Source organism: Sinohyriopsis cumingii, chromosome 1, assembly GCF_028554795.1.
Source record: "Sinohyriopsis cumingii isolate HCF-2022 chromosome 1, ASM2855479v2, whole genome shotgun sequence".
In the NCBI taxonomy this organism is placed as follows: domain Eukaryota; kingdom Metazoa; phylum Mollusca; class Bivalvia; order Unionida; family Unionidae; genus Sinohyriopsis; species Sinohyriopsis cumingii.
In genome coordinates, this window is record NC_142961.1 from 51,226,097 (window position 1) to 51,253,416 (window position 27,320).

General features: G+C 36.8%; 2 protein-coding genes across 2 annotated transcripts in view; one reads left to right on the forward strand and one right to left on the reverse strand.

Moving 5' to 3' along the window:
* LOC149806858 (rapamycin-insensitive companion of mTOR-like) overlaps positions 1-8,447 on the reverse strand; it is a 154,298-nt gene extending 145,851 nt beyond the window's left edge. The window contains exons 1-3 of the mRNA XM_089958719.1: positions 8,387-8,447; positions 5,880-5,924; positions 3,185-3,341 (exon numbers count right to left, since the gene is read on the reverse strand). Of these exons, the coding sequence (XP_089814845.1) occupies positions 3,185-3,341; positions 5,880-5,924; positions 8,387-8,447 (263 nt within the window). The remainder of the gene's footprint in view (positions 1-3,184; positions 3,342-5,879; positions 5,925-8,386) is intronic.
* A 167-nt stretch (positions 8,448-8,614) lies between these two features.
* The window catches only part of LOC149806859 (diisopropyl-fluorophosphatase-like), a 32,108-nt gene continuing 13,402 nt past the window's right edge, over positions 8,615-27,320 (forward strand). Inside the window, exons 1-3 of the mRNA XM_089958731.1 lie at positions 8,615-8,828; positions 14,411-14,551; positions 24,043-24,174. Of these exons, the coding sequence (XP_089814857.1) occupies positions 8,619-8,828; positions 14,411-14,551; positions 24,043-24,174 (483 nt within the window). The 5' untranslated portion in view covers positions 8,615-8,618. The remainder of the gene's footprint in view (positions 8,829-14,410; positions 14,552-24,042; positions 24,175-27,320) is intronic.

The window sequence follows — 27,320 nt, forward strand, 5'->3', positions numbered from 1 at the left end:
TTTGGGAGAGGGATATACTGAAAATGCGTAAACCAAATACAGTAGTCCCCCTCTTGAACGGCCCCCCTGACCAGCGGCCACCCACTCCTTACGGCCAGAATCTGTTGGCACCGACGAGTTTGTGTTCAAAAGTACCCCTCGCGAAAGGCCACCCAGCTAACGCGACCAGCGGCCAGCATATTAGTGCAAAATCATAAAATGTACCCCTCACAAGTGGCCGCATTTTATTTGAATATGTATCCAGAACCAATATTGTATTCATAACTTGTGTTAAATAATCCGATTTCTGTTTCCCGATGTCAGGTTTTTGTTACTGAAAGAAGTGTTGAGTAAAGTACATTTACCACTAAGGTTAATATATCATTTACGCCTCACGAGAAGCGAAATTTATTCCATAAAAACCGAGAAAGACTCAAATTTGAATCCATACAAAAGAAGGGTACGTACATGTAATCCAATTAGCCTTACTGCTGTGTTATCATAAGATGTCCGGTTTAGTCCCTCTGATAATTGTTAAGAATACAATTATCGAACAGTAGTAACAGCTGAGAAGTGGCAGTATCGATGTACAATACCCAAGTCAGCAGGAAAATGGTTTAATAGCATTTATGGCTTCCCTTAGTAAGATGTTGAGCTTGTTCACTTTGGTAATCAGTGGCTATTACTACTGACAATAATTGTCAAAATTACGAATCCTAGCAGCCGCAAGGTCAAATCTGCGTGATGTTAATGGTACATATCGAAGCCGTTTTGGCTTCTCTCACCTAGTTTCAAGAAAAGAATAAAAACAATAGGGTACCAGACTGCGACTAACGAATCACCTGACAAGATCACTTCCTTTAAAAACACACGGCAATTTGTTTAGATGCATACAAAATTGTTTTATCAGTATTTTAGTTGGCAACATGAATAACTTACTGCAAAAAGATCAACATGTCATCGAGGAAAATAAAAATTCTCAGTTTAGAAGAGAACGTGAAAGTAATTCAACTGACGGCGGGGGGTGGGGGGGGTGTCATCGAGGATCCTTGCAGAAAACTAACGCTGGAAAGACTCAGATAAACAATATCGTGAAAGATAATTAAACAATTCTGCAGAAGTGGAAAAGTGAAATGGATGGAGAAAGGAAGATTGTTTGAGCCAATATGATGTTTGTATCCTGATTTGAAAGACAAGAAAAAGCAAAATTTTGGCAGTTGAAATGGGATATGACGACTTTACCACAAGTAACGGATGGTTGCACAGATTTCAAGTGCGACACAATATCAAGTGTTCTGTCATTAGCGGCGAATCAGCTGAAGTTAATAATGAAATTGTCGAAGATTGGAACAAAAGACTAAACGATATATGCAGGGGATAGGACAGCAAGGATATTTTTAATGTGATGAGACTGGTTTGTTTTTTAGACTGTTACCAACAAAGTGACAGATGATGTGAACTGTAACATAATTATAAAGACAGTTTTAAAACTGTATCAATGGTTATTCATAGCATTCTTTTGCAAATGATGACAAAGTTTGTTTTACATTTATTTCACATCATGCATGTGATTTTTTAATTAAAATATTAAATATTTAAAATTAAATGTACTTGTGACTTTTTTCCATATGTATTTACTATTCGCATTTGTCATCCTCCTCTAGAAAGGCCACCCGCATTATAAGGCCACTTCCCTGCTGCATTAGGGGTGGCCTTATAAGAGGGGGACTACTGTACATTTATGTGTAAGGAGTAATTTTGTGAAGAAAAAGCATAATGATTACGCCAAAAGTGTAATGGTTGGAATGTATGCTGGGGGCTAAGGTGAGCTGAATGGAGCCTGCATTAAATGGCCTAAAATGCTGAATAAAACTCACAGACAACCAACAGGTATTCTGTTTGAAAGTATTTTTGTTAATCTTGTCATTAATGAAAATTTGATATAAATATATGATAACTATATGTCTATCTGTAAACTGCATAGTGGAAATACAACCAGTATGTTAGCATACATAAAAGGGCACCACCTACTTTCCAAAGATGTAAAGATCATCAAGTTCATGCATCTATTGACAAGTATTGTAACATACTGAAACTGTAATTTGCAGGACAGAAACATTGTAAGTTTTATTCTGTCAGAATCTGTAAATAAATTTTGTGTATGATTCTTGTTGTTGTTGTTGTTGCTTATCTAGGGTTTAACGCCATTTTGCAGCACAAGATAGGCTAAAAATGGCGGCCAGTATAACTGGTGGAGGAAGAACCCAGGAAAACCCAGGGAAGAACCACCGACCAATGAGAAGCTACTGGCAGGTTTTCCCACGTACCCACGCTAGCCGAGCCTTGGACTCGAACCCTCGCAGACAGGTGAGATGGCAGTGATCCAGAACAGTGAGCACTTTAGACCACTTGGGGCCCCCTGTATGATTCTAATCTGTGTAGTTAGACTATGTTTTCAGCATGTTAGTATGTGTGTGTGATTTAGATTTTTAAAGTAGCTTTAACAATTTTTCATTCAGGTTGCTATGATGTCTGCAGTATAACAGTTTTTAGTGATGTCTAGCACTTAGGCATCATGCCACACACTTGTAACATGATGTCCCACCATGTCACATTATCCTGACACAAGGCCATTCAGTACTAACACAAACCTCTTAATGTTGAGCACCTAGCAAGACAGCTGTGGGTACCATTTTTAAAAAACCTTTGGTATGATTCGGCTGGGGTTCCAACCCACGACCTCCAGCATCCGAGGCGGACACTCTAACTGCTAGGCCAATGGAGCATGTTAGTACTATTCTTTTACACATCATCTCTTTCTACCACTCGCTCTCTCTCTCTAATTATTGTTAGAAATTGTTTTTAAAAACATTATATCTTTATCATGTATCTTTGTTGTACTCAGTCACTCTTAAAAAGCATAATAACAAAATATGTATGTGAATGCATAAAGAAATATAATCAAAAGTAATTGAAATTATTTATTACACTTAAAAAGTACTATGATTTCATTACACAGCCGAAAATGAGCAGTACTAACTGTAATCAAAATTTTAACAGTAATATCTGTTAACTGATTATATGTGAAAGTAACTGACCACTTGTCTGTGCTCAGCCCTGTGAAATGAATGTAAAAATGAGAGGGTTGAAGCAACAATTTCCCCACCCCCATTTGAATATGGTACTGCACACAAGAAATACAAACCAGAGTAGGATATCTTTCTTGGAATATCCAAGAGGGGTAACAGAATTCCATTTTTGAAGAAGCCTGACAAATGCATTAAGGTAACCCAGTTTCCTGGCTTTCGAAACATCTTGTTGAAGTACATGTGTGAATATTTCTTTGATGTTTTCTGCAGGATCTGTAAAAATGTGAAAAAGAAAATTATAAAACAAAAATATACAAATGGTTATTGTCATCATCATTTCAAATGTACTGGATGCACACAGTGAAAAATGTGTTTCTAAGGCAATACTATACTGTTCAATTCAGATATACAGGCTTTGACAAATTCTTAAATTTCCACAATTGCTGCATAACGAAAGGCCTTAATATGACTACAGATAAGTTTAGGCCATAATATAGTGCTCATCCCATACCCCATCCCCAATGCCTTTCCATCTGCCATCAGTATTCTTCTCCTCAGGCCCGTAATACGAAAATTTGGGAAATGACTGAAATATAACCAATAAATTCCTTAATCACAGAATGGTCATGTGACTATGTCCATGCAGAACCTTAACCATCAATGGTGACACCATCAACCTAGTCAAGCCAGACAGAAAAATGAGTAGATAATTATCCCTGATTATTTTAATAACAAATTAAAACAGTGGTAAGAAAAGGTGCCTTCAAGGAACAGAGCTACAAACTGACTGACAGAATGTTTATTAACAAAATTAATTTATAGATTAATAAGAAACAAATGCATATCAGCATGGTTGCAAATTTCTGGGCAGCAAATTCAAAGATTTGCTAGTCCTATTTCAACCACCAACTGAGTAGGAGGATGTGTTGATTAACTGATCATCTGAGCTGTGCTGATATTTACAATGACAGAATTCAGTAGTTAAAATACCCCCAGATGTGCCTGCCCTGTATTTATAAGAATGCATCAAAAGAACACAATGCAATAGCTGTGCAACAACTTCAAAGATTTTGATTAGCAGCTTGGGTGGGAAAATATGCTGATATTTACAACGACTGCATTCAGAGGCAGAAAATCCAAGATGTGCATGTGGTTATTATGAGAGTATGTCGAAACTTTAGCTTCCATTATTGTGTTTATTTCTGATTGTAGCTAAATAAATAGTGCATGTGACCTTGAAATCAGGATACTTGGACAAAATATTGTTTGCAAACATGGATGAGTATTTTGGGGTTAAGTGACAAACTGACAAAGATTTTAATGAGATTCAGAAGAGAGCTAAAGTTACATAACTTATAGTTTGGATGGGACAGTAGCCAAGTGTAAGAAAGTGTGTGATGCCTGGCTTAGTGTTTGGAATAAGACCATTCCTTGGATTGACAAAATTCAGTCTCACCCTAAAAGACAAACAAGAGTTACACTGCTGTCTGGCTATTCTGCGCATCAAAGGTTTGTCACAAATACTGGCACAAAACGCATACCTAATTCGACCAATTGATGAAAATAAAATTCAGCAAAGCTTACCAACTGAAAAGTGACAATTGTCACCGGAATATTCTGTTCAAAATAATACTAATTTGGACAAAAGGGATACCACCCATATGTTTTCATGACTTGTGATATGTCAGCCTATTCTGCACAAGGCTTTGAAAAGATGTAATGTGTATACATCGGGCTATGGAAATGAAATACATTACTTTGGACTCTTTGTCAGAATTTCAACAAATGAACTAGGTCATGTTTATAGCTGGTTCTACAGAATTCAATTTAACCATGTCACTAAATTGCAATAGTATTAAATAAACTAAACTGATCTTGTAAAAAAATTAGTAAAAGTTTATTATTTTGTCAAAAATAATTAGCTATTATGGTGAAGAGTAACAATAATGAATAGGATGTAATGTGTTTACAACAACTCATTTATGAGGAAAAAATTACAAAAGAATGTAGAAACAGACTAATGCCTGGGAATTTCTTGAGAATCCGTCAGAGATGCAAGTTGACAAATTGGATAGCAAAGGATAAACTAGGTGTGGTTCAACTTCTTGCAAAATTAGAAACTTGGGTTAATATACAGCATTGTTCTAAGATAAACAATTCTATCATTTAAATAATGTATTTATTTGTATGATTCTAAAAGATAAATATTAAATAGGTTTTTCTGGGTTACAAGTTCAAGAAGGTCCTGGAGTCTTCATGATGACCCTTTAGAAATTACATTTTCATACTCATTTAGAATGAAAATGTGGGTTATTTTGTACATTTTATGAATATCACTTTCCTTAATTAAAGGACGATTGTTCTTTCTTGATACAAATGGGATTTTCAACCAAACAACATGTGATCCAATGTTTACAGAAATTATGGATCGTTGCACAGAATTACCCAACACGGTTGTACATGTCAGTGTTATACAGAATGTGGAAACTAAACTCAATGGCAACCAACAGTTCTTCTAATCTGCAAAGTTCAACATTTTCTGGGAGGGGACTACAACTTCTGCTGGTGGGACTATTTTTACCAAAATGGGAGTCTTGGACTCCTAGTTTTAAAATCACAGCAAGACTTCTGGGATGCATAGCACACTAGTGGACTCGAAAGCTCCATGGGCTGAAATGTTAACATACTGGGACAGTGATGTTTAATGGCCCTGGTGTGAACAATGCACCTAATTAATAGGAATGAATAATTAATAGGAATGAATAAAATTGTTTAGAGAAATGTTATAAAGATACAAAAACGCAAAATTACCTCTATTTAAATCTAGCTGAATGCAATCTTCACTTGTATGACGAGCTGAAAAATATGAACAAAGTAATCAGATCCATTCCATTAAAAGAAGAAAAAAATTGCTAAAATGTAAACAAGTGTTTAATTCAGCCTGATTATGGGCAATTCTTCAAAATATAGATCTTATCACAGCATCAGTTTTGATCTCACATATGTCTGAATTTTATTACATCCAAAAGCTATATAATGGAATCAAATGAAAGTTCTATAACAGTAGTGCCAGTTGCTGGTACAACTATATATTATATTTTATATTTTCTTATCACTGTCAGTTTATTTAAAATCATGTGAATCTGACTACTCTGCATAATGACAGGCACTATCACTGGTTTAGTAAAAATTCTGTTATATGCAGAGCTGAAAAAGTATGATAGCCCAATGCCTGTGGCCCCTCTAATTTCAGATTGGGCACCTTCTGTATTCAAAGTGAGATGCCTGTGTGGCTTGTTGAAAAAAATGTAATTCGCTAAGAAAACTTCAATGTGCTGATAAAATGCAGAAATTTCTTTTCATGATGGATGATGCTGAAAGACTAGTAAATTTTTAACATTTATGCCGTTACCCTTATGAAGATCATCTCATCATACTTCTGTAGAAAGCTACAAACCTTCTAAGTGATTTGCATGATTTATGGATGGGGAACAAATTGCCTAGGTTACTATAACTAATGCTCTCATGGCTTTAACACACATGTGAGTCTCAATGATGAGTGGCCACGTAATGCTACTGAGGTTAGTGTGTATACACAAGCTGTTACTTGAATAATTTATTGCTGTAATCTGGAGAGTTTAGGCTAATGTCTGATGTTTTTTAGAGGTACAAGTAATAAAGGGATCAAATGTGGCCATGTTGGCTTCTGAACTGCTAATTAAAAATCAACCGTCCTTTGGTGGAATTGAAATGAAAATGAAAGCCCAACTAAAAATTATTTCAGCAAAGCTACTTGAGTAAGGATTTGTTATGGTTGTGGTTAACTGCTATTACATTGTTCAAGCTCCATCAAGCTAAAGTTTAATAAAAAATAATTCAGCTTTCCCTTGCTCATGCTTACACTAGTGTAATGCAACAGTGGTTAAATATACTAAGCAGCAACTATGAACAAACAAAACTATAAACAGAAACTATAAATCAAGACATGCTTCAGATGTTAATGAACATAAACACTGTTGATCTACTGAGTAAGAAGGACATTGGAAACCAAGCAAAAATTCATCTGTACCAACTGTTCTTCACACTGTTGATTTTAGTGATATTCCATATCAATACCCAAATTAACAATGTGGCATGTGTTGAAAATATTATATGAAGTAAAAGTATACAGATAGGTAAAATTGGACCAGAGAAGAGGATTGGAAAAAAGAAAAGGAATAATAACCTCAGAAGAAATCCCACTGGGGACAATAGCCATACTAATCTGTAGTACCAAAAGTTAGGAGATTCGTTTTGTTAAAGAAATTAATCACTACTTCATATGATTTTAGGCATTCCACAGCTATAATCACAATTCAACCAAATAAATGGATCTTGAAAAGAATCTATTGAGTGCATCAGGAAAATGATGTCAGAGTAAGAATAGTCAGTTCAACTAAAGCAATTACACTCTTAAGTTGTGGAACTAGACCGTTTGGCAAGGACTTTATCATTAGCAACTCCATGTGTTACTCTTACCTTGGGGTGACGCTGTCTTACACAAATGGGTCAGCAAAAAAAAAAGGTCAACAACTGATGGATACACTGGTGTTCTGTTCTCACATGGATTAATAAGAAGAAAGTGTGTTCTGAAGGATTTATTGCTATAGGTCAAAGGAGGATGGATTTACTTACCATCTGCATACAAAGTCAAAACATATTTATTAATTACTTGCAAGCTGTTAACAGTCTTAAAGTATTTCATTGGAAATGTCCGTTCCGAATAGTGCCTCACACTGTTGGTCCGCGCTATCAGAAATTTCAGAACAAAATAAAAGATCTACTTGTTGGTCTAGCCGAAAAATATGTTTGATATTCTGGACAATTTGGCCTGTTTTTGCTAAGCCAACTGACACTGCAACATCCTACATAAGATCCCTTGTATTGCCAGTAAAATGTCATCCCTCCCATCATAAATATCAGGGCCGACGTCGTACAGTGTAGAATTAGATTTGAAATTTATACCAATATTAAAGGCTTGTATAATTCATTTAAAGTTTGGAAATGTGGTTTTTGATCTAAAACATAAGAAAAACACTAATATGAGCTCATCTTGACTGAACTTTAGTGAAGTATGGTCAACAATATCGGTATCAATTCGAACCTAATATAACTATCTGCATGACCAATATTTCCCAGATTTCAAAGTCGTAAGTTCCTTCATTGAATACACGTTTTTTTAAAAATAATTTCACGACCTCTCGTTGTACTTAAAGTAAGTTATAAACGTTCTCATTTCTGATTTGATGTTTAAGGTCAGAAAATATGATTATACAAACCTCTAAAGCGGCTACTTCTAAGCTGACGTCCATTATGTTGGCGAACCATTGAGGCCGCCATATTAGCTGAGATGATAACCACTTTCGGCAGGTCGTACATGCACAAGTTGAACACATGTAGAGGAGTAAAACTGATACAGTATTATTCATTATATTATAAATACTTTTATCGAAATAGTTTTTAAATTAGCTTAGAATTTATCAACACAATACGATTTATTTTCTCGTTATAATGTTACGACAAAGGTCAAAGGTCCAGACTAACAATATGACGAACACGGAAGTCTTTCAACCGCAATTTACCAAAATTGCAGAAAATATACCTGGTTCGGAGGGCCCTGTTTTCGACAAAGAAGGGAGATTCTTTATGGTCGCACCAGAACGTAATAAAGATGAACAGTTTGCGGGGGACATTTTACAAATTAACCTTAATGACGGAAAGGTAACGTGGTGTATTCTTATCAAAATTTCAAACCGTGTCAGGTCAAAATATACACCTTGAATTTATGCCCATCTATTCTGGAAATGAACCATCACATCTTTTTAAAAATGATTTATTCATGCATTTAGATTATGAATTGGAATGTTCATAGAAAATAAATATCATAAACCTAAATCACAAACAGAGACTGGTACTAAGAACCAAAGAAAGGAAGAAAAGAAGAAATATTCAACAAAAGTAGTAGCAGTAAAATTAAACCGTGAAAATAAAAGTTTCATATTTTTTTTGTCAAAATGCCTGATAAAACTACTAACAACCTCGTTAGGATTCCACTGAAAATTAGGCTTCATAAGCAACCATTATTGATGGATCTACATATTTTCCTATTCTTTTTTTTCCGTATATATTTAGATTTTCATAGATTCAATACGTGGCTAGTGATGTGCCTAGTCTTAATAAATGTACATGTAAACTGTCGTGCTACTTGTATAAATGGTCAAGTATTTATGTACTGTTTTGTTTCTTTATCTAAATTGTAAGTGTTGGTATGTCGTTGTGTATTATATTAATTGTATCCACGTGCCATATACCTATATATATATATATATATATATATATATATATATATATATATATATATATATATATATATATATCAGTCAGTCAGTCAGTCACACATACATACATACATACATACATACATACATACATACATACATACAGAGGTAAGCTCCGTTATAACGCGATGCTCGGGGTAAAAAGAATAACATCGCGATAGAAGCGGGATCACACTAAATAATGTTCGAAAAACATCCCCACAGAAAACGTGCATTGAAATTTCAATGTCATCAGTTTTAACTAACCTCATGGTCATATAATCTGCTAGGGATACGAATAATCGGCTTCTCGGAGAGCACGTGTTTAGGATATTAAAAAGAAAGATCATCTTGAATTAAAAATTGGGAGCCATGCTACCATCGCCTTATAAGTGGAATCACGATATAACGAATCGCGTTAAACCGGTTTTTACCTGTGTTTGTGTGTGTGTGTGTGTGTGTGTGTGTGTAATCTCGTTGCTGACTTGCCACGTAAGCCACAGTTGATCTACAGCGACGAAAGTGCCACCTAACATTTTAATATGTTAACTGTGAAAATTGTTTATTTGGGTTTTTTAATTAAGTCCTTGGATTATCTCAAGATGACAGCCCATTGTTGTTGACCAAAGACGCACTGAATAAGAAAATTAAACGCGATTTACTGATCAGAAATAGTGTATACCGTCGTCCCAAGAACCGATATCCACTTTCCACGAGTGGGGCACAGGGGACTTGACTTATTGCTCTGAACCTTTCACGCATGTCTCCATCTCATTAAAATGCATCCATTGTTCCACACGTGGAAATGGATCCAAGCGCTTGGAGGTGGAATCATTTACAGGCATATGGGGGTCCCAAGGGCTGGAATCGATTTTCCGCATGAATGGTATTTGTTTTGAAATCCCACCCAGTATGTATTCGCAGCTCACCAATCCCTCTTCGGCGCATTCTTTCATAAAAATACCCTCCCGCCCCCCCCCCCCCGCCAGTTTTGTATTATCAAAACATACTAGGTAGACCCCCAGGAGCGGCCCACCTTCTTGCTGACCCGGGTTCTCGTTGTGTATGATCATTTGTGAAGGTGAAAGATGCCGGTGAGCACATTAACATAATAAGCATCTATGTTCATGACGAGCGTCTGATTTGCGGGTACATTCTGGTATGCGTTGCCATTCGCTAGCATGATTTGACTTGATCCGTGCATTTCCACAAACGTGAAGATCCACTCGGACTAACGCATCATGTAGGAAAACACTTCCTTGAAGAAGATAGTTTCACATTGTGAAACATATCAAGTGTCGGGGCGTCAAGACCCTCCAAAATCAACAGAGTCTATTCCACGGCAAAATTGCTAACAGTTGTTTAATGTCAGTCACAGTCCATCTTGTTGCTCGGCTCGTTTTCCCGCTTCCAAGATTCTTTCTGAGAATGAGAAGTGTAGGTTGATTAGCATCGTCATTTTCCTATGTTCACTATCTTACTCCATTTTCCGAGCAGCTATGCGATATATTATTTTATACATCTTCCTTCCTTGGTGCGACTGCGTCTGTGAGTCGAGCGCTGTTGAAGTCATCCCATTCATCGTCCGTTTACAACCGTTTCTGCCTATGTGTGGGAGTAGGAGAAATCCAAGAGACTCCTGGCGGACAGCTACCACCTTCAGCGCGCCGGAGGCCAACATAACAAGGGGAGCATTGTCCCGTTTACCCAAATCAAAGGCATTTGGGACTGAATGAATAGTGTATAGACAACCCATGCAAACAGCTACTGCAGTGTCGCCTAAGGTGGGTATCAGCCGGTGGAAGAGCACGTACATACAGTCGAGAATCAGGCGAGAGACTATCCTGTATTCCTTTGAGAGCTCGTTCAGCAGTTGTTCGACCATAGGATTGAGGTCAGTGCCCATATTGACCTGCTGATGGCACTGACTGTTGATAGGTTTCCATTGGTTCTCTGTTGTGCTGGGCTTGGTCCTTTTTTGTAGCGGTGGCGGGCCAGACCGTGCACGAGGTTGACTACGTATTCTTTCTTTGTTTAAGTGGTCGGCATCGTCGATTTGTTCAGAACGGTTGTATAGATAAGATCTCGCCAACAAGTGCACATAAATACATTGCTGTTGGATGTATTTTAATGTTATGCTTGGGACGAGCCGTTGCCGAATGGGAACAGAATATTATCTGTTTTCTCGACCCCGACAAGGTAGAACGACCCGGTCGGATGATGTCGACTTTTACACACTTGTTGGCTGAAGCCAGTCTAAACGGGGCAGCACAGGCAGGCTGAACACCTTTGACGTGTGGGTAAAGACTCTAGCGACATTGATGCCAATGGCTTTGACACCGTCTAGGGTATGACGGATTTTGCCACAGCGTGACCTGGCTCAATGAAAACGTTTACTACGCGATTTTGACTGACCAACACACCAGTATTTTGCCCCCGCAGTTCTCGGATTGACTTTTCAGGCTCCTCGCCGAGATGCAAACCACTTCAGCCAGATCTTTGCCTGTCGTTGCGACGGTTGGACGAAGTCAGTGTCAGTGTCAACCGCGATAACTGTCTCTAAGCTGCTTTTGGGATGGGATAGCTTAGCTGATATGTCAGTGTTAAATATGTTTCGCAATGAGATGCAGGGGCTCTATCTGGACGCATTTGTTTGCTTAAAGCTATTCAAAGCTGTACACATTTTTTTCACGACCCAAAACATTGCTGTTATGGACCAATATAGCAAATGACATATTGACGTGCTTGTTATGCTGGTTAAGTTTGAAATGTTGCTATGGATGTCGACGACAACGGCAATTTTCGAGCCACACTTCTGGATTTCCAACACATTTCCCATAAGCAGTTTTCTACTTGGATTAGCTCACTTGGTAAATCCAACTTCTATGGACCTTCGTCGGTGAGTTCTTGGTAGGCCTTAACCTGCACGTTTCGAGAGGCACCTTGAATTGCCCCAGAAATATGTTAAAAAGGTAACGATTGGGACGAAAGTCACTAGAGTTGCCCCAAAGAACAACCCACTATCTTTTCATTGGGAGAATACAGCGGGCTGGTCCTTGCCACCTTTGCGAAAACTCTTTTCTGCCAGCTCAACGGCTGCATATGCAGGTCTTCCTTCTTAAGTAGAAGCATATGTACATTGGGCTCGCGGCTGTCGCGGTTCTCAGGCCATTTAACACTCACACTTATCGTTGCTCATCTCTCTGTAAATTTCATTTACATACTAGTCTGAGGGCGGAGGAATATTATATATTGTAGAAGAATAAGCTTGGTATTTCAAAGGCTGTAGCACTTAGATGAGAGTTCGAGGGCCGAGGCGCCATGATTGGCTTTGTCATTTGCGTCTTTTGTGGCTTCAGGATGGACCGCTCAAGTCGGGAGACAGCAGGGGCTGGTTTGGGACATGACCCTGTCAAATTAGTAGCACTGCACCTAATGCATCGTTGATGGTCCTGCGAGATTGGTATAGTCCTATTCAACACTCAAGCTAATAATATTTAATAGGCCTCGTTCACTATGACGTACATGGCATAAAGGAAATTTCTAAAGCAGCGTGTGAAACCGTCTCATGCCAGCAATTACTAAGGAAAACGGTTCCACGCTTTCCGTTCCATAGTCACGCAGCGTTTCCAAAGAACATCTCTTCAACTGCGCAATCACTGTGGCTGAGCGTGGGTCGCACTCGACTTGGCATGGCAGAAGTGATTTCGGAGGGCTACGCGTGCGAATTGTCCCTGAAAAACGGTTAGAGCATCTACCACATCGACAACACCTGCGCCCGCACCATTAACAACTGCCAGGTTATCTTCGCCGCTGTTAGAATGCCTGCTAAAAGAGGACACAGTCAGCACAAAGTTAAAGACGAGAGCGGCTTTAACATGGTCGATGTTTACTGAAAATGGAGCAGATACTCGTCACATCCAAGGACGAAGAGAAGGGCCTCACAACGGCAAACAAAGCCTGTCATTACGCATAAGGAGTCTGCTCCTAGCGGAGGACCTCTTGGCACCTAATAGGGTGACATTGTCTTCTATAAAGAGCTTAACCGGCACAACCACAACGACGACACGAAGCATGGATAGTATGTTTGGTTTAGTAGAGCGCGCTGACGAACGTGCTATCTTCAATGCCGAGTTGAGCATCCACGATATCTTATAGGTTTATATACAATAAATAAACTGCCTCTGCCATTTTTTGTGATATGGATGGTTACCTCCTCTCTGGTAGTCTTCTGCTTGGCTTTTGCTACCATGACAACTTCGTGGTGACGAAAGTTTCCACTGGTAAAGCGCGTTCTGACGTCGCCCTACTGGTATGAAAATCTAAGCCATTAGCTGTATAGCTAGTTAAGAATTTCTTCCATTGTAACTTCAACTTTCTTTATCTTCGGGTTGTAAGACCTTTCGGTGGCCTCCTAAATGCAGCCGTGGATTCTTCAAGCAGTATCAGGATTTCCTTCATATTTCTCTCACGTACGTTCAGATTGATGTTTTATGAGATTTATCTTTTGTTAGTTTGACCTTTTCAGTGGAGCACACGATGATACAGGTTGGTCAAGTGCTCTTTTTGTTCCAGATTATGCCTAACCGTATCATATTCCATTGAGACGTTATCGATTGTTGAGCGGTCATGTGGGTCTCCTGTGTTTTTGATTGCACTGGTATATTCATTCAAGGTAAGCTGATTACTCCAGTCGTTGCTGGTAGTAGTGTACACGTGACTCAAGGAGTTCGAACGGGACATAGATCGATTTTCTGTAGGCGTCGTTAATCTCTTTTGTCTCCTGCCACAGCGTAATCACCGTTTTTGTCGCCCTTCATTTGCACGACTGTACACATATGGGTTAGCTTACGGTTATTAACAAGATACAATCGAAAACAGTTAAGACTTTTTTATTTAAAAAACTACAATAATATCACAAGTGTATTTTTCTGGTAAGGGTCACTCATTCTTTAGCGATGAATAATCTTGCCTTTTTTCCTATAGCCCTCGGTTCACTGTGCACCAGTTGTGGGCGGTGAGGGAGGAATTCCCGCAGGATGCCAATGTGACAAGGATAACAACCTCTGGGTGGCGGACATGAGGCTTGGCATCCTCAAGATTCTCCCGGATGGGAGTTTTCAACAGGTCTATATTTTCTCTTTTTTTCCTACTCTCTTTCGTTCTTTCTTAGCTAAATCTACCTCACATATATATTTAGAGACTTGATAGCAGTGCCATGACCCACAATCTTTGAAGACAAAACAATACCATCCATAAGTTTTTAAAGACTGCACTTTGTCACATCTAATCAGTATATTAATATCTGCACGAAACCTGCTCAATCGAGGGTCCTTGTTCTTACCCTTTCGTACTCGTCTAGGTTGATGGGGGTGCATCCTTCTGCACCTATGAAGTCAGAGAATTGGAAACCGTTGGTTACGATGAGGGAAGTGTAGATGTGCACACCGGTTTCATCATTTTGGTCCAACTGTGGTGCAGTTAGAAGGTTGGGACAGCAGTACAGACGATGTGGGTGGTGTGGGGATTAGTCGTATTCCACTACCGGGTAGAAACAGTTTCATATACATTAATCAACAGCCAGACCTGGTTTTTCGTGTTGGCTTGACGTCAGTCTCACATATATAGCTAGGCGTGTATCAGTGTTTTGGACTAATCCTGTCAGACGCAAAACTAAATGTCTGATATCTTTAACCGTCACAATGGCTGATCAGATATTACTACCAGGTCTTGGAATGGGGGGGAGGGATAACTAGGACAAAATTCCGGGGCCCACAACGGTCAGAGGCCCACCGCCGTTACATTTTGTTATTCATCGGGGCATACAGGAACAATTTCTTCCGGACCACAAATCCTGTCCACGGCCCTGACTGCTACGGAGACCAATTATATGAATCTACTATATTGGCCATATTTATATTGCTCTCCAGATTTGGTAAGTCTTCGTTATTTGCTTCTAGGAAGTGATTATTCAGACAACTTTGAGAATAGTGTATTGTCTCCAGGATCCTTTATGTTGCTGAGTAGTATGTTATTTTTAGCCAAGGTAAGGTTACTCCCTTTTATTTCAGATCCTAAAACTTCTTCTAATCGCGCTCAATATTGGAGTAAACTGAGTCGAGTAAACCATGTCATTATAGTTTGCAACAAACTTTAATTAAAGCTGTGAGCCATGCAGCTAAAAATCCTTAACCTGTATCTCGTGTGAGTGTAGATTACTTTTAATATTTGTCAGACAGATCTCAAGAAATTAGACTTTTACAGCTGTAAACAGCTATTGCTTTACAACATTTTAGTGTAAAGACAAAAATGCATTTGTGCATTGCAAGCTATAAAGATCCAAATGAAGTATAACATTGATGTATATGGAGAACGGATTGGCTTTGAATAAATCGAGTTTCGTCAGACCGAATCCAGAATCTAGTTCTGGAAGCAAGACATACTATGGTGAAAGTATGATTGTCTTATGATATAGCCTCTTTCGGTAACCTCATTATCTGTGGTTTCTTTTCGAGGTCTTTAGTGTATGGGGGTTGTGCTAGAAGCATTTCCGGTAGATATTGACGCTAGTAAGCATTCACTCATTGCAAAACAGAACGGGTTGAATGAAATGATATTTCGCGCCATGGGCAAACTTTCCAGTTAAATTCCCTAATTAAAACGGGATAAAGTAATTAAAGAATAATTGTTAGGCACAGTGGATAAAATCATATATCAGTGGGTATGTGGATAACCTGTGCAGATACTTGCAGTTGAAAGGTTATTTTAAAAAAATGTTGAAGATAATTTAGGAATAATAACATAGTGAACACGCAATTCCTTCGCAAATCAACAGCAATAACAACACAAACATATAAAAACAAAACATCAATTACAGTTAAACTGAACGTTGAAAGTAACATTTTATTTAAGGAAGTCGGTTATGAACCGTTTATTCATTTTGACGTTCTATATTATGCAAAACGATTAGAATTTACACATGATGATGGCATCCTTCTGTTAACCTTCCTCATTCAAACAAATCATTTAGAAATAAAATAAATAATTTCCACTGCATACTTTATTTCCATTGCGTTAAAGCTTAGTGCTAGCCAAACATTCGGCAATGATCATTATTTCATGTGATAGTTTCCATTTGCTTACGACGATTGCATACTTCTCAGAAAAGCACGTTTCATGCAATTATTATCGTCAGCTTGGAAAATTAATTCTATTTTATGTTGGGCAGTTCAGACAGATATGTATGCATCTGATGATTAAAAACTGACATTGATTTTTTTAAAGAAAAAACTAAAACAAAAATAATTTCTATCGCTTTTTTTTATTTACATTGCGTTCCGTTTTTTCTTTGCGTATCTTAGTCATACCTATCTATAATCCACTAATCACATTCCACAATAGCTGGACCGTTTATCAGAGTTATTTTACTAACCGTGAGCTGTATACTGTTTTATTTGTTGGCACTTTAAAGGCTTTAATGAGTGGGTGATCTGTAACAAATCAAAAGAATTTCGAAGAAACAAAGTATTTATTATTCTTGTTCAGGGGTTGCTCATTGCTATTTGCATTTTATTATTTTACGATGTGTCGTACTCAAAATGTCCCTGAAGCTGGTCCGTTTGTTTTCCTTCCCGGTATATTTCTTTATGACATATACTTCCTTCTTCAGACACTGAGTCTTGCGACTGGTTTCTGTATCATTGTCCCTTAATTGTTATTGATCTTGACCAAGGATCAGTCTATTGTATTGTGTGTGGTATATGTGTATGCTAAAATGTTTAAATCATTTAATATCGTGTTTGTATTGGGAATGACCCCTTGATATGTTTTACTTTGCATTACACTTTTTAATCTACTTTGTTTATTTGCGTACCAAAAAATGAGTGAGGTTTAATAGTTGTGTAAAATTATGTGTTGTGATGGTTCTACGGTTTCGGTCTAGTAATTATTTTCTAATTGTGACGAAACCGACGGCATCATACAGTTTACAACTGAAGGCCCCCTTTCAACACCTGGCACACATAGTCTTATTCTAGCAGTAGTAAGTTGATAAGTGTGACACGTTCTGAGCCACTCAAGTAACCGTTTTGGATTTCTGGACCGCTAGATAAAATATAATTAATCCGATGAGCTAGTGTGAGAAAGTGAATTTGTTAACCACATGGAGTTTGTATTTCCTGACCGCTCGATACAATATACTTCTTAAATACACGAGGGGCGTAGTTCAGGACCACTTGATAGAAAATGCTTCTTAAACAAACTCGTGACAGATTACTGGGTATCTCAATAATCAAAAATAAATTCGAAGGTCGAACGCTTTGTTCCCAAACTGTTGCGTGAGAATAAAAAAATAAAGTCGTAAAGGAAAATTGTCATCACTTATAGATTTTCGAGAGGATTAGAGCTATACAGTAAACATGCCAGCTATTTACTTAGGCTAAAAAATAATAAAATTATCATTTTTGCTGGAAAAATAAAAAATGCATTATGATGAATACGATATTTTGATTTATTGAACAATATTTAAAGATACTTGAAGATATTCCATACGTTTTAAATTAAGACCCGTTAGCGGTGTCAAAATTTGCTACTTGTAAACTGAGAACAATCAATAGCAAAGCAATAGGAAAATCGCTCCAGCAGCATTTATGAATGGAGGAAAATAGTTAAAAGTTAACATTACCGGTGGAAGCTGTTTTTAGTAATAATTCGACTCGAAATGTCAGCAAGAATACAGGGGGAACAGGTCAGATATCAAGGAAACAGATACAGACATACGACTGTTTGAATGGAAAATCGAGAGAACAAGGTTGGTGTCACAGTAATTAAACAGCATGAACGATTTTTTTTCGTCGCCATACGCGTCTACTACAGTGGTAATTGTAGACATGATTTAAACCACATCTTTTTGTCATTTTTATTATTACCTCTTTAAATCTACTCGTATAAATTTTAGAATATTACGGAGCGAGTTATTGATGTTATATGACGGAAAATGTTAGAGCAGATGGATTATTTCAAACTCCAAAAGATGTCAGATCAGAAAAAGAACAAATTAGCACCGCTTTACAAACTTAAAAAGAATGGGAGAGTAATATAATTCAGCACGCAGAACACATTATCATTCTCATTGTAAAATTCCAGTTCACGATCATTCAATGAAAGTTACACGTGTAGACTTATTAATGGGAGCGCTGAATATAAACAATTTTTCGGTATACTTTGTGTTTGTATTCTGGTTCTAATTCATACTGGTTTTGCCCTTTGTGACAAGTTTGACCAGCTGCAGAACCAGGTTAGTAGCAAAAAGAAATGCATCTTTCTCACACATGTTGTCTTTCTGGCATGTAATATATTGATTATACTTTTTACGCCCAAATTACACTTTTTGCCACTTATAATAGCAATAATTACGCTTATACCATCGAGGGGTTGGAATGGCATGTATGAAAAGGATTGAACAATGCACCTTGAGAGAAACATTAGGAAGGTTCAGATCAGAGGCTTATAGTGTGCAAAAATACGAACACAGAAAATTGTGTTGTGCATATACAAATTTAGAATTTCACTTGACTATCAAATATTAACAGATCGTTGTTCTCTGTATCCATGTGCTTTTCCTCGAGATTTCAGATTTATGATTATATTTGGAAAAGGAGCTAAACCAATTGAAGGAGGAATTCAAGATGATCATCTCGAAAATATTTGCCTACAGTACGATATGATAACTTCTGAATTAATGGCTCAATCGGTAAAGGACAAGCACAGAAATGAAATCGTTACCGATATACCAACAATACAATTTTAACTCAATTCACACATAATTCTCCCAGGATTAGCATAAAGAGTGTTTTGATAGTGTGCAAGAAGAGTGTAGAGAGTGATTCTATAAAGCATTTCGACACATCAATAAGGAAGATATGTGCAACTACAAAAGGATGGTTTATTCTCAGTGTTTTCTACTGAGACGTTATTTGTAGAAGGTTCTAAGTACTTTGTCGATGAACAACAACAGTACACAGTATTTATTTCATGTATAAGTCAATTTTCTTATAATCATGTATAAATTTATTTGAAAGAACCACATAACTTTAAAATTTGTGCTTTGACAAATTGTTGGAAGACAAATTTGTAACTAATCTGATGAAGACTTGATACATAGACTTCTCAAAATGATCGTTATTGTATGCTCAGTACTTCTGAGAAACAAAACTTATGACACAAAGTGGTTACCCAGAAATGAATAAACAAGTGTGATAGATTCTAGGGATAAACTAGATAAGTGATTTGAGTTACTGTTTCATATTTGTCAAGGAAACAAATACCTTTTTAATTGATGATTTTGTGAATCTTGTATATAAAAAAGACAGCAACTAACTTAAACAGATTAGCTTTTAGGAGTGGGCATCCGTGTGACTAACGGTGCAAAAGCACAACTCTGTAATGATAGATTGTGAAGAAATTATAAGAAGGACAACAACAACAGAAGCAAAACTATCTTCACAAAAAATTATATCACTACAGATTATTACAATTGTAGATTCTTTGACGCCGAAAAAAATAAACGAATAATGACACTCAAGATTTCTTTTAATACATGTTTCTGGCTTGTCGGTAAGTAATGTGTTTATGTTTTATTCTTGTTTTTAAAATCCAAAATAACATGTCCTCTTATAGAGAAAATGATACTTTTATGCTACTAAATAAATGCCTCTTTGACTTTAACCCACAAAACTCTCATCTTGGTGTCCCGGTTAGCCAATTGTTAAATAATCCAGAAACTTTTGTTCGTTTGAGGGATGTCGCATATATTATCCTTAGGAAAGACACTAGTGTAGTTGAATTTGATGTCACCTTTCATATTACTGTAAGTTATTCCTTTCTCAACATTCTGTACAAAGCAAAGTTAAGTTATCTTTTCGCAACAAAATTTTCTTTAAAGATGTTCATATAGAATTATTATATCAGCAAAATAAATAATACTAAGACTGTTCAACCACCGGTTGGATTAATTGATCTTTTTGGGTTTTGTTTATACTGACCAGCACCATTTCATGGCGAATGATACATTTTGGGGGAATATTTGAAAAATATAATTTCCTGTATACGTATTTTAACTCATGTCCTGTTACGATGAGAATAGATTATTTAAAGAATACAGTGTTGTTCATCATTTTGAAGAATTCCTTCTAAAAATTCTTATTTTGCTTGTTGTCTCACACTTGTACACAGTTCTATGTAATTTTTTCGCCATGTTGATGTTAAATCAGGAGAGCTATGCGTCTCTTCATTAATTTCAAGTCCGACTGCACTTAGAACCTTCATTTTCTGCAATGTATACCATGTTTGTTTCTGTTTTTTGAAGGTACATACTAGTTTTTATTCATTTGATATCTTTATCTTTGTAATCACCAATCATTGTATTTTCTAAAGACGGTTTATTGTCTCTCTTAATTTGTGTCATCGAAATCTTAACCAGGCGTTCTAGAGATTGAACAATGTTCTAAAAGCTGTCTACAAGTCTAATCGTTCTTTCCACAGTACCTTAAAATTTCATTACCATCGTCCTTTCCACAGTACCTTAAAATTTCATTACCATCGTTCTTTCCACAGTACCTTAAAATTCCATTACCATCGTCCTTTCCACAGTACCTTAAAATTTCATTACCATATTCCTTTCCACAGTACCTTAAAATTTCATTACCATCGTCCTTTCCACAGTACCTTAAAATTTCATTACCATCGTCCTTTCCACAGTACCTTAAAATTTCATTACCATCGTCCTTTCCACAGTACCGTAAAATTTCATTACCATCGTCCTTTCCACAGTACCTTAAAATTTCATTACCATCGTCCTTTCCACATTGCCTTAAAATTTCATTACCATCGTCCTTTCCACAGTACCGTTTCTTTTCACAGTACCGTAAAATTTCATTACCATCGTTCTTTCCACAATACCGTAACATTTCATTACCATGGTTCTTTCCAAAGTACCGTAAAATTTCATTACCATCGTTCTTTCCACAGTACAGTAATTTCATTATCATCGTTCTTTCCACAATACCGTAATTCCATTACCATCGTTCTTTCCACAATACCGTAAAATTTCATTACCATCGTTCTTTCCACAGTACCGTAAAATTTCATTACCATCGTTCTTTCCACAGTACAATAATTTCATTACCTTCGTTCTTTCCAAAGTACCGTAAAATTTCATTACCATTTCCACAGTACAGTAATTTCATTACCATCGTTCTTTCCACGGTACCGTAATTCCATTACCATCCTTCGTGAAACATGTGAATTGCTTCCTAAAACAAAAATATTTCTCATCGTTATTTCGTTTTTTTCCTCCCTGTTGATTAGGGTCATTTTTATAGCTCTGAGAAATATGTGTTTTTCATACAAGACAATGTGTGAACGAACAAAGAGATGAATTTGGGGTTTATTGATCTCTATACATTAAGTTGAATGGTCATACTCGCCAACTTACCTAATTTTTTTTATCACAGATATGACAAATTTCAGTTGAACTGTAGTACTTTCCGTCATTCTCTGTGCACACCATATGCATTACTTTATGAGCTTTAATCCGTTTCTCTAATTACCGCTTTCTTAAACAAGTTTGAATACTTACTTCGTCAAATTGTTAAATGATAACATACATACATACATGCATACATACATATGTGTGTGTGTGTGTGTGTGTATATATATATATATATATATATATATATATATATATATATATATATATATATAATTTTGGGCGTTGCATGGACTGCGTCATCAGATGTAATCTGTTTTATTCAGGATGAGTCACCCAAATACTAAAGTGATTTTTGTTTTCACGCAGAAGGACGGAAAAAACTCGCCTTTGACAATGTAGATCTTGTTTTGTGGAGTGGTCCAGAAATCCGACCCCCATCACCACCCTTGTCGGTTAAGAAACCGACTTTCTAAGCACTCATACATCGGATTTATTCACTTTTGTTGAGTGGTTCAGGAATCCGACCCTATATGTATTTTTTATTGTCGTTCTGATTGGTCTAGATCGGATATACATATCTACTGTGGTTTGGTTACTTACAACAGAGTAGGCGTTCATACACAGATTTTGACGCTGCAGATGGCTGTCCGAATACGATGAAGGCCGGATGAAAAAAGTAAAATTTGCTTGTAATGAGATTCAGCAGAGACCGTTACCGTACTGACGTATGGGTCATCCATGGTTTCCAGTCAACTAAACGTTTTGGAGCGTAATGGCTGGACGTACAGAAACTGTTGGATAATACACGTAGAGCTTAACGTTGTTTTCCCAGCGATTTTCTTGTTTAAGTCAGCTTTAAAACATATAGTTCGACCCAGTTATTGTTTATGTATGTATGTATGTACATACGTACGTATGTATGTATGTATGTACGTATGTATGTATGTATGCATTTATGTATGTGGTTTAAGTGCACATCAGCAAGCAAAATTCTGAAAATATTAAAGGTGTTATGATGCAATATCTCTTTAATATTTCAAAAGAGAAAGACGACGTTTCCAACTGTTTTCATAATTGCAGATCGGCATTTTAGGATAATTCAGAACAGTGAAACAAATGGAATTCACAGCTATTTATCCCGATGGTGATTTTTTCCAATCCTGTATTGTATGAAATCTATTTATTAAAAGCAATAGTACAAATTGCCGCAAAAAAGTCAGTTTGTCACAGGGACTTTCAGAGTTTGGTATTTGTATATACCAGAAACTAATTAAGTGCTTTTAAATAGCTATTAAAATGTCAGATAAAGGATACGTAGATAGATAAGCAGGGAGTAGGTTGGAATATAATGATCGGTTGATGGATGCGTGGGCTGATTCAACTTAACCGATATGTCGATGGATTGATAGATATACATATTTATATCTTTAGAAAATGTCGAAGTATAATGTAACAGCTTAACGGTACTTCTCGAATGAAAATGAAAGGCAGCATGATGAAATATTAATAATTAATAAAATGTAATACACCGACTCCAGTCCATACCATGCAGTGACACAGCAGGTTCGATATATGGCCTTATACAGGGTAAATTATAGTCGTAGAGCCCCTGTATAAAGCCCGTTTTTCTATGACATGGAATGATCTAATTTCGATATAATTAACCGAGTCATAATTGCCTGAATTATATAGGTAGATTAAATAAGAAACGAGCTGATTTCCGTGTACAGTATTTACTAGAGTCATACTGTATTTGATATATGTTTATAGATTAAATAAGAAATGTGTTGTTTTTCAATATATTTTGCCCGGATTATATAATGTTACATCTGTGTGAGTATATTACACAAGAATGTTGATATGTAAAATAATAGAAAGCTGAATACAAAAACTTAAATATATTTGTATATATTGTTCTTCTTGTAGGTTATTTGTCAGTCGTTTTGGCCCATGTCATTTAGTACTGACCCTCGGCTTATCCTCGAACCATTACAACCAGATTTGAACCATTGCGACTGACTTTGGAATTATAACACGATTAGGCGAACAAAAACACACATATTGTAGTATTATAATATTGCTCGAATGTTTTCTCGCAATACCTCTGATAAAATACTCAATTAAACAGTTGTGCAAGACGGATTCCGACGGCAGAGCAATGCAGGGATGCAACGACTGCATTTACGACTACAGCGGAACATTGTGGGTAACGGCACCAGCTGGGGACATCGCCCCTGCACCTTTTAGACGATCAATGGAGGTAATGTTTCATTTCGTCAATTATATGGCCATATTTATAGTAAAGTAATGAGATTTTTGTAGCCTTATTTATATTAAAGCAATGGGATCTGGACTTCACTCTTTACTCTCTAACCCATACAATAATAGTATGTTCACACAATTATATTAAGCGGCACAATACACATGTAACTATCATCGAACAAATATCTTTGGTGTCGTTTTTTGAAAGCTTATTTCGTCGTCAATTACTGAGAGTAATCAATGATTCCATTCGTGAATTAGAAAGGCATGTCAGGAGTATAGGCCTAATAGATAGGACCAATCTGGAGCCTTGATTTCTTTGGACACTCAAAGGAAAAACGTGTTTAATCGTCAAAGGTTAGACATCATTGGTGTTCACGTAATCCTCCACTATTATGTTTAATGCAAATCTTAATTGGCCTTAGTACTGTACTGATCATGCTCATTTGTTTATTAAATTATGTAAAAATTACAAACTCAAACAACGTCTTTAAAAAGTTGCATTAATACTTAAACAGCATCTCTGACAGACGTTAAAAGTTCGTTGAAAATGGCCAACGCTGTTTTCAAATTGTTTATAAGTTAGGTAAAGTGCAAAGGTTCTAGTCAGCGATCATACTCACAAACGGAGAGATAATTGCATAAAGACTGTCAGGAAGATTATAATCAAATTTGTCCGCGGTCCACTGAAATTCAGTTTAAAGATCGATTACTGTGTCATCATGACCAATTAAACAGATTTTAATCGGTTGTAGGTATTTGGTAAATTTTGTTCAGCGGCATTATCATTTGCGCATGCTTGGTTGTATGCAACTTGCTAATATCTCGGCAAGTGGAACATTTTAGTGGCAAATTTGTCTTCTGCCATGATGTTGGGTTGCTCTAAACAACCAAAGACCAAATTAACTGGGAGCTGTAATACACGTATTTTACTTTTACTGTACGATTTCCATCGAAAATGATTTTAAAAGAAGAAAACATAATAGTTTATATTCGATTATGAACAGTAATAATCGAACACGTTGTTGTTTGACTTTTCCAACCAATTTTCAGTTATTTCAATTACTCGTCATACCTCTATAAGCAGTATTTACTGTAACCCATGTAACGTGAATTTTGGCGATAAATTAATATCGTTTTCTAAATGTACTACACTCAGATACTGAAAAAGCAATTACATTTATAAAGAAAACGAACGTTTATAATAAAGTTATGTGTCCTAAATATACCGCACACAAGTACTGATAAAGCAGTGAAATTTAAAAAGGAAACCGACTTACATAATACAGTTATGCTTTTGTTTGCCATTCGTTAAACATTTCTCACATACAGTCACTCATTCTGTTCTCAAGTACAAGTGACTGGCAACACAAGCACGTTCTTGAAACGCTTTTGCGAAGCTTAGGGAACGATTAAATAGGACTTGGTGTTCCCTGCTTATCATTTTTTAAAAGAAACAAGAATCACAGTTGTGCCTGTTAGTACTTTCTTCCATCTTTGCATCCTCTAATCTGTCCGTTCCGTGCAATAACTCTTAATTATTATTGGATTTTAAACAGATTTGGTATGCTGCTTGATGTCAGTTTTAAGCGTTCCAAGTCATCGTTTCGCACAGTTATAACCCTTAATTGTCATACCCACCCACATTTTCTAACACACCATAATTATCTTAATTATAATTGGATGTAAATTACATTTGATACGCAGCTCGAGCTTCACCTTGGAGGAGATTATCTTGCACCTTCGTTTATCAGAAGTTATAGTCGTTAGTTCTCTTACATACCTTCTGTGATTTTCACAGAATAACTCCCCTGATTGTTGTTATTGGGTTTATGCCAAACTTTCTTGGCAACTTGGCATTGATGAGACCTTGATAAATTTGAGTGTCAGTATTCTAACTCATTTAGCAGACATATATCCCATGATTGACTAAACCGCCCACTTTCATGTCTGCACATTAAATACTTTGTGATTGCTGTTCTTGATGTTGATGGTTTTAAACGGCACTTATAACAAATTAAGGACAAACTGAGGTAGTTATCCCATGTTAACCTGGGTGGGTATCAAACCCGCTTTCCTTGGATTACTAGCCCGATGCTCTGTTAACTAAGCTACCGCGGCCCCATGGGCGCACGCACATAGGGCAAGTGGACCGCTACATGATTGCCTCACCCCCCAAAAAATATTTATAAAATAATTGCGTGGCTCCTTCTTCATCGCTAGCAGTAGGAAGGGTGAACAGACCAATTTTGGAGCAAGTCTTCTTTGAAAATAAAGCTTCGTACGGAAAAAAATAAAATTACAAGGCTAATAACGCCAGACCGAAACCTCTAACCGACGGAGATTTTCTCTAATTGGGTTTAACTTATTTTGTTACTTTATTTTTGTCGCTCATGTTTTAAAATTTGTATGTGTGTTTTGTTTACCTTTCGGACACTCGCTTTTGGTAGCACCCTCCCAGCTGCTGTCTCTTAACCAAACATTTTGTCAAGACCTACACGATATCACGACTGAGGATCATGTAAATTTATTGTGATAAATCCGTATGGGTAGATTGCGCTTTTGAGAAGATTTTTATATAACTTAATCATATCCATATCCCCTGAACACCAAGTATGATGAATATTTCGCAGAGTATTTGTATCGACTCCATTAAACACAACTAAAATATTGCAGTCATCTCTGGTCACTTTAGGTATTTCTGTATATCGCTGAGTAACATATATAACATCAGTATTTTTATGTCTGCTTCGAGCAAATATTCGAGCTGGATTTGATTATTTGTACAGCATCACATCATCGTATACTACGAGATTATTAATAAATCCATCGAGGTCACCTACAGATGGGGCTTTATCAATATCGATGATAAAATCAACAATATCATTGCCGTCCTCGTCCAACAATTTTGCGTTTTCGTTAACATCTTTAAGCACATAGTAGCATCTCTGATCATCTACGGATGCTGCCACTAAATATAATTTATCCAACCTGAGCTATCTCATTATCAGATTAATTAATATTTGCGTCTTACAAGACCCACATGGACCTATGATAATTGCTCTGAATGAATTTGGTAGCGCTGGATGATGTTGGACTGGCTCTTGTTTTCGTGTCGCTGAGAAATCAATGACATCCATGTTA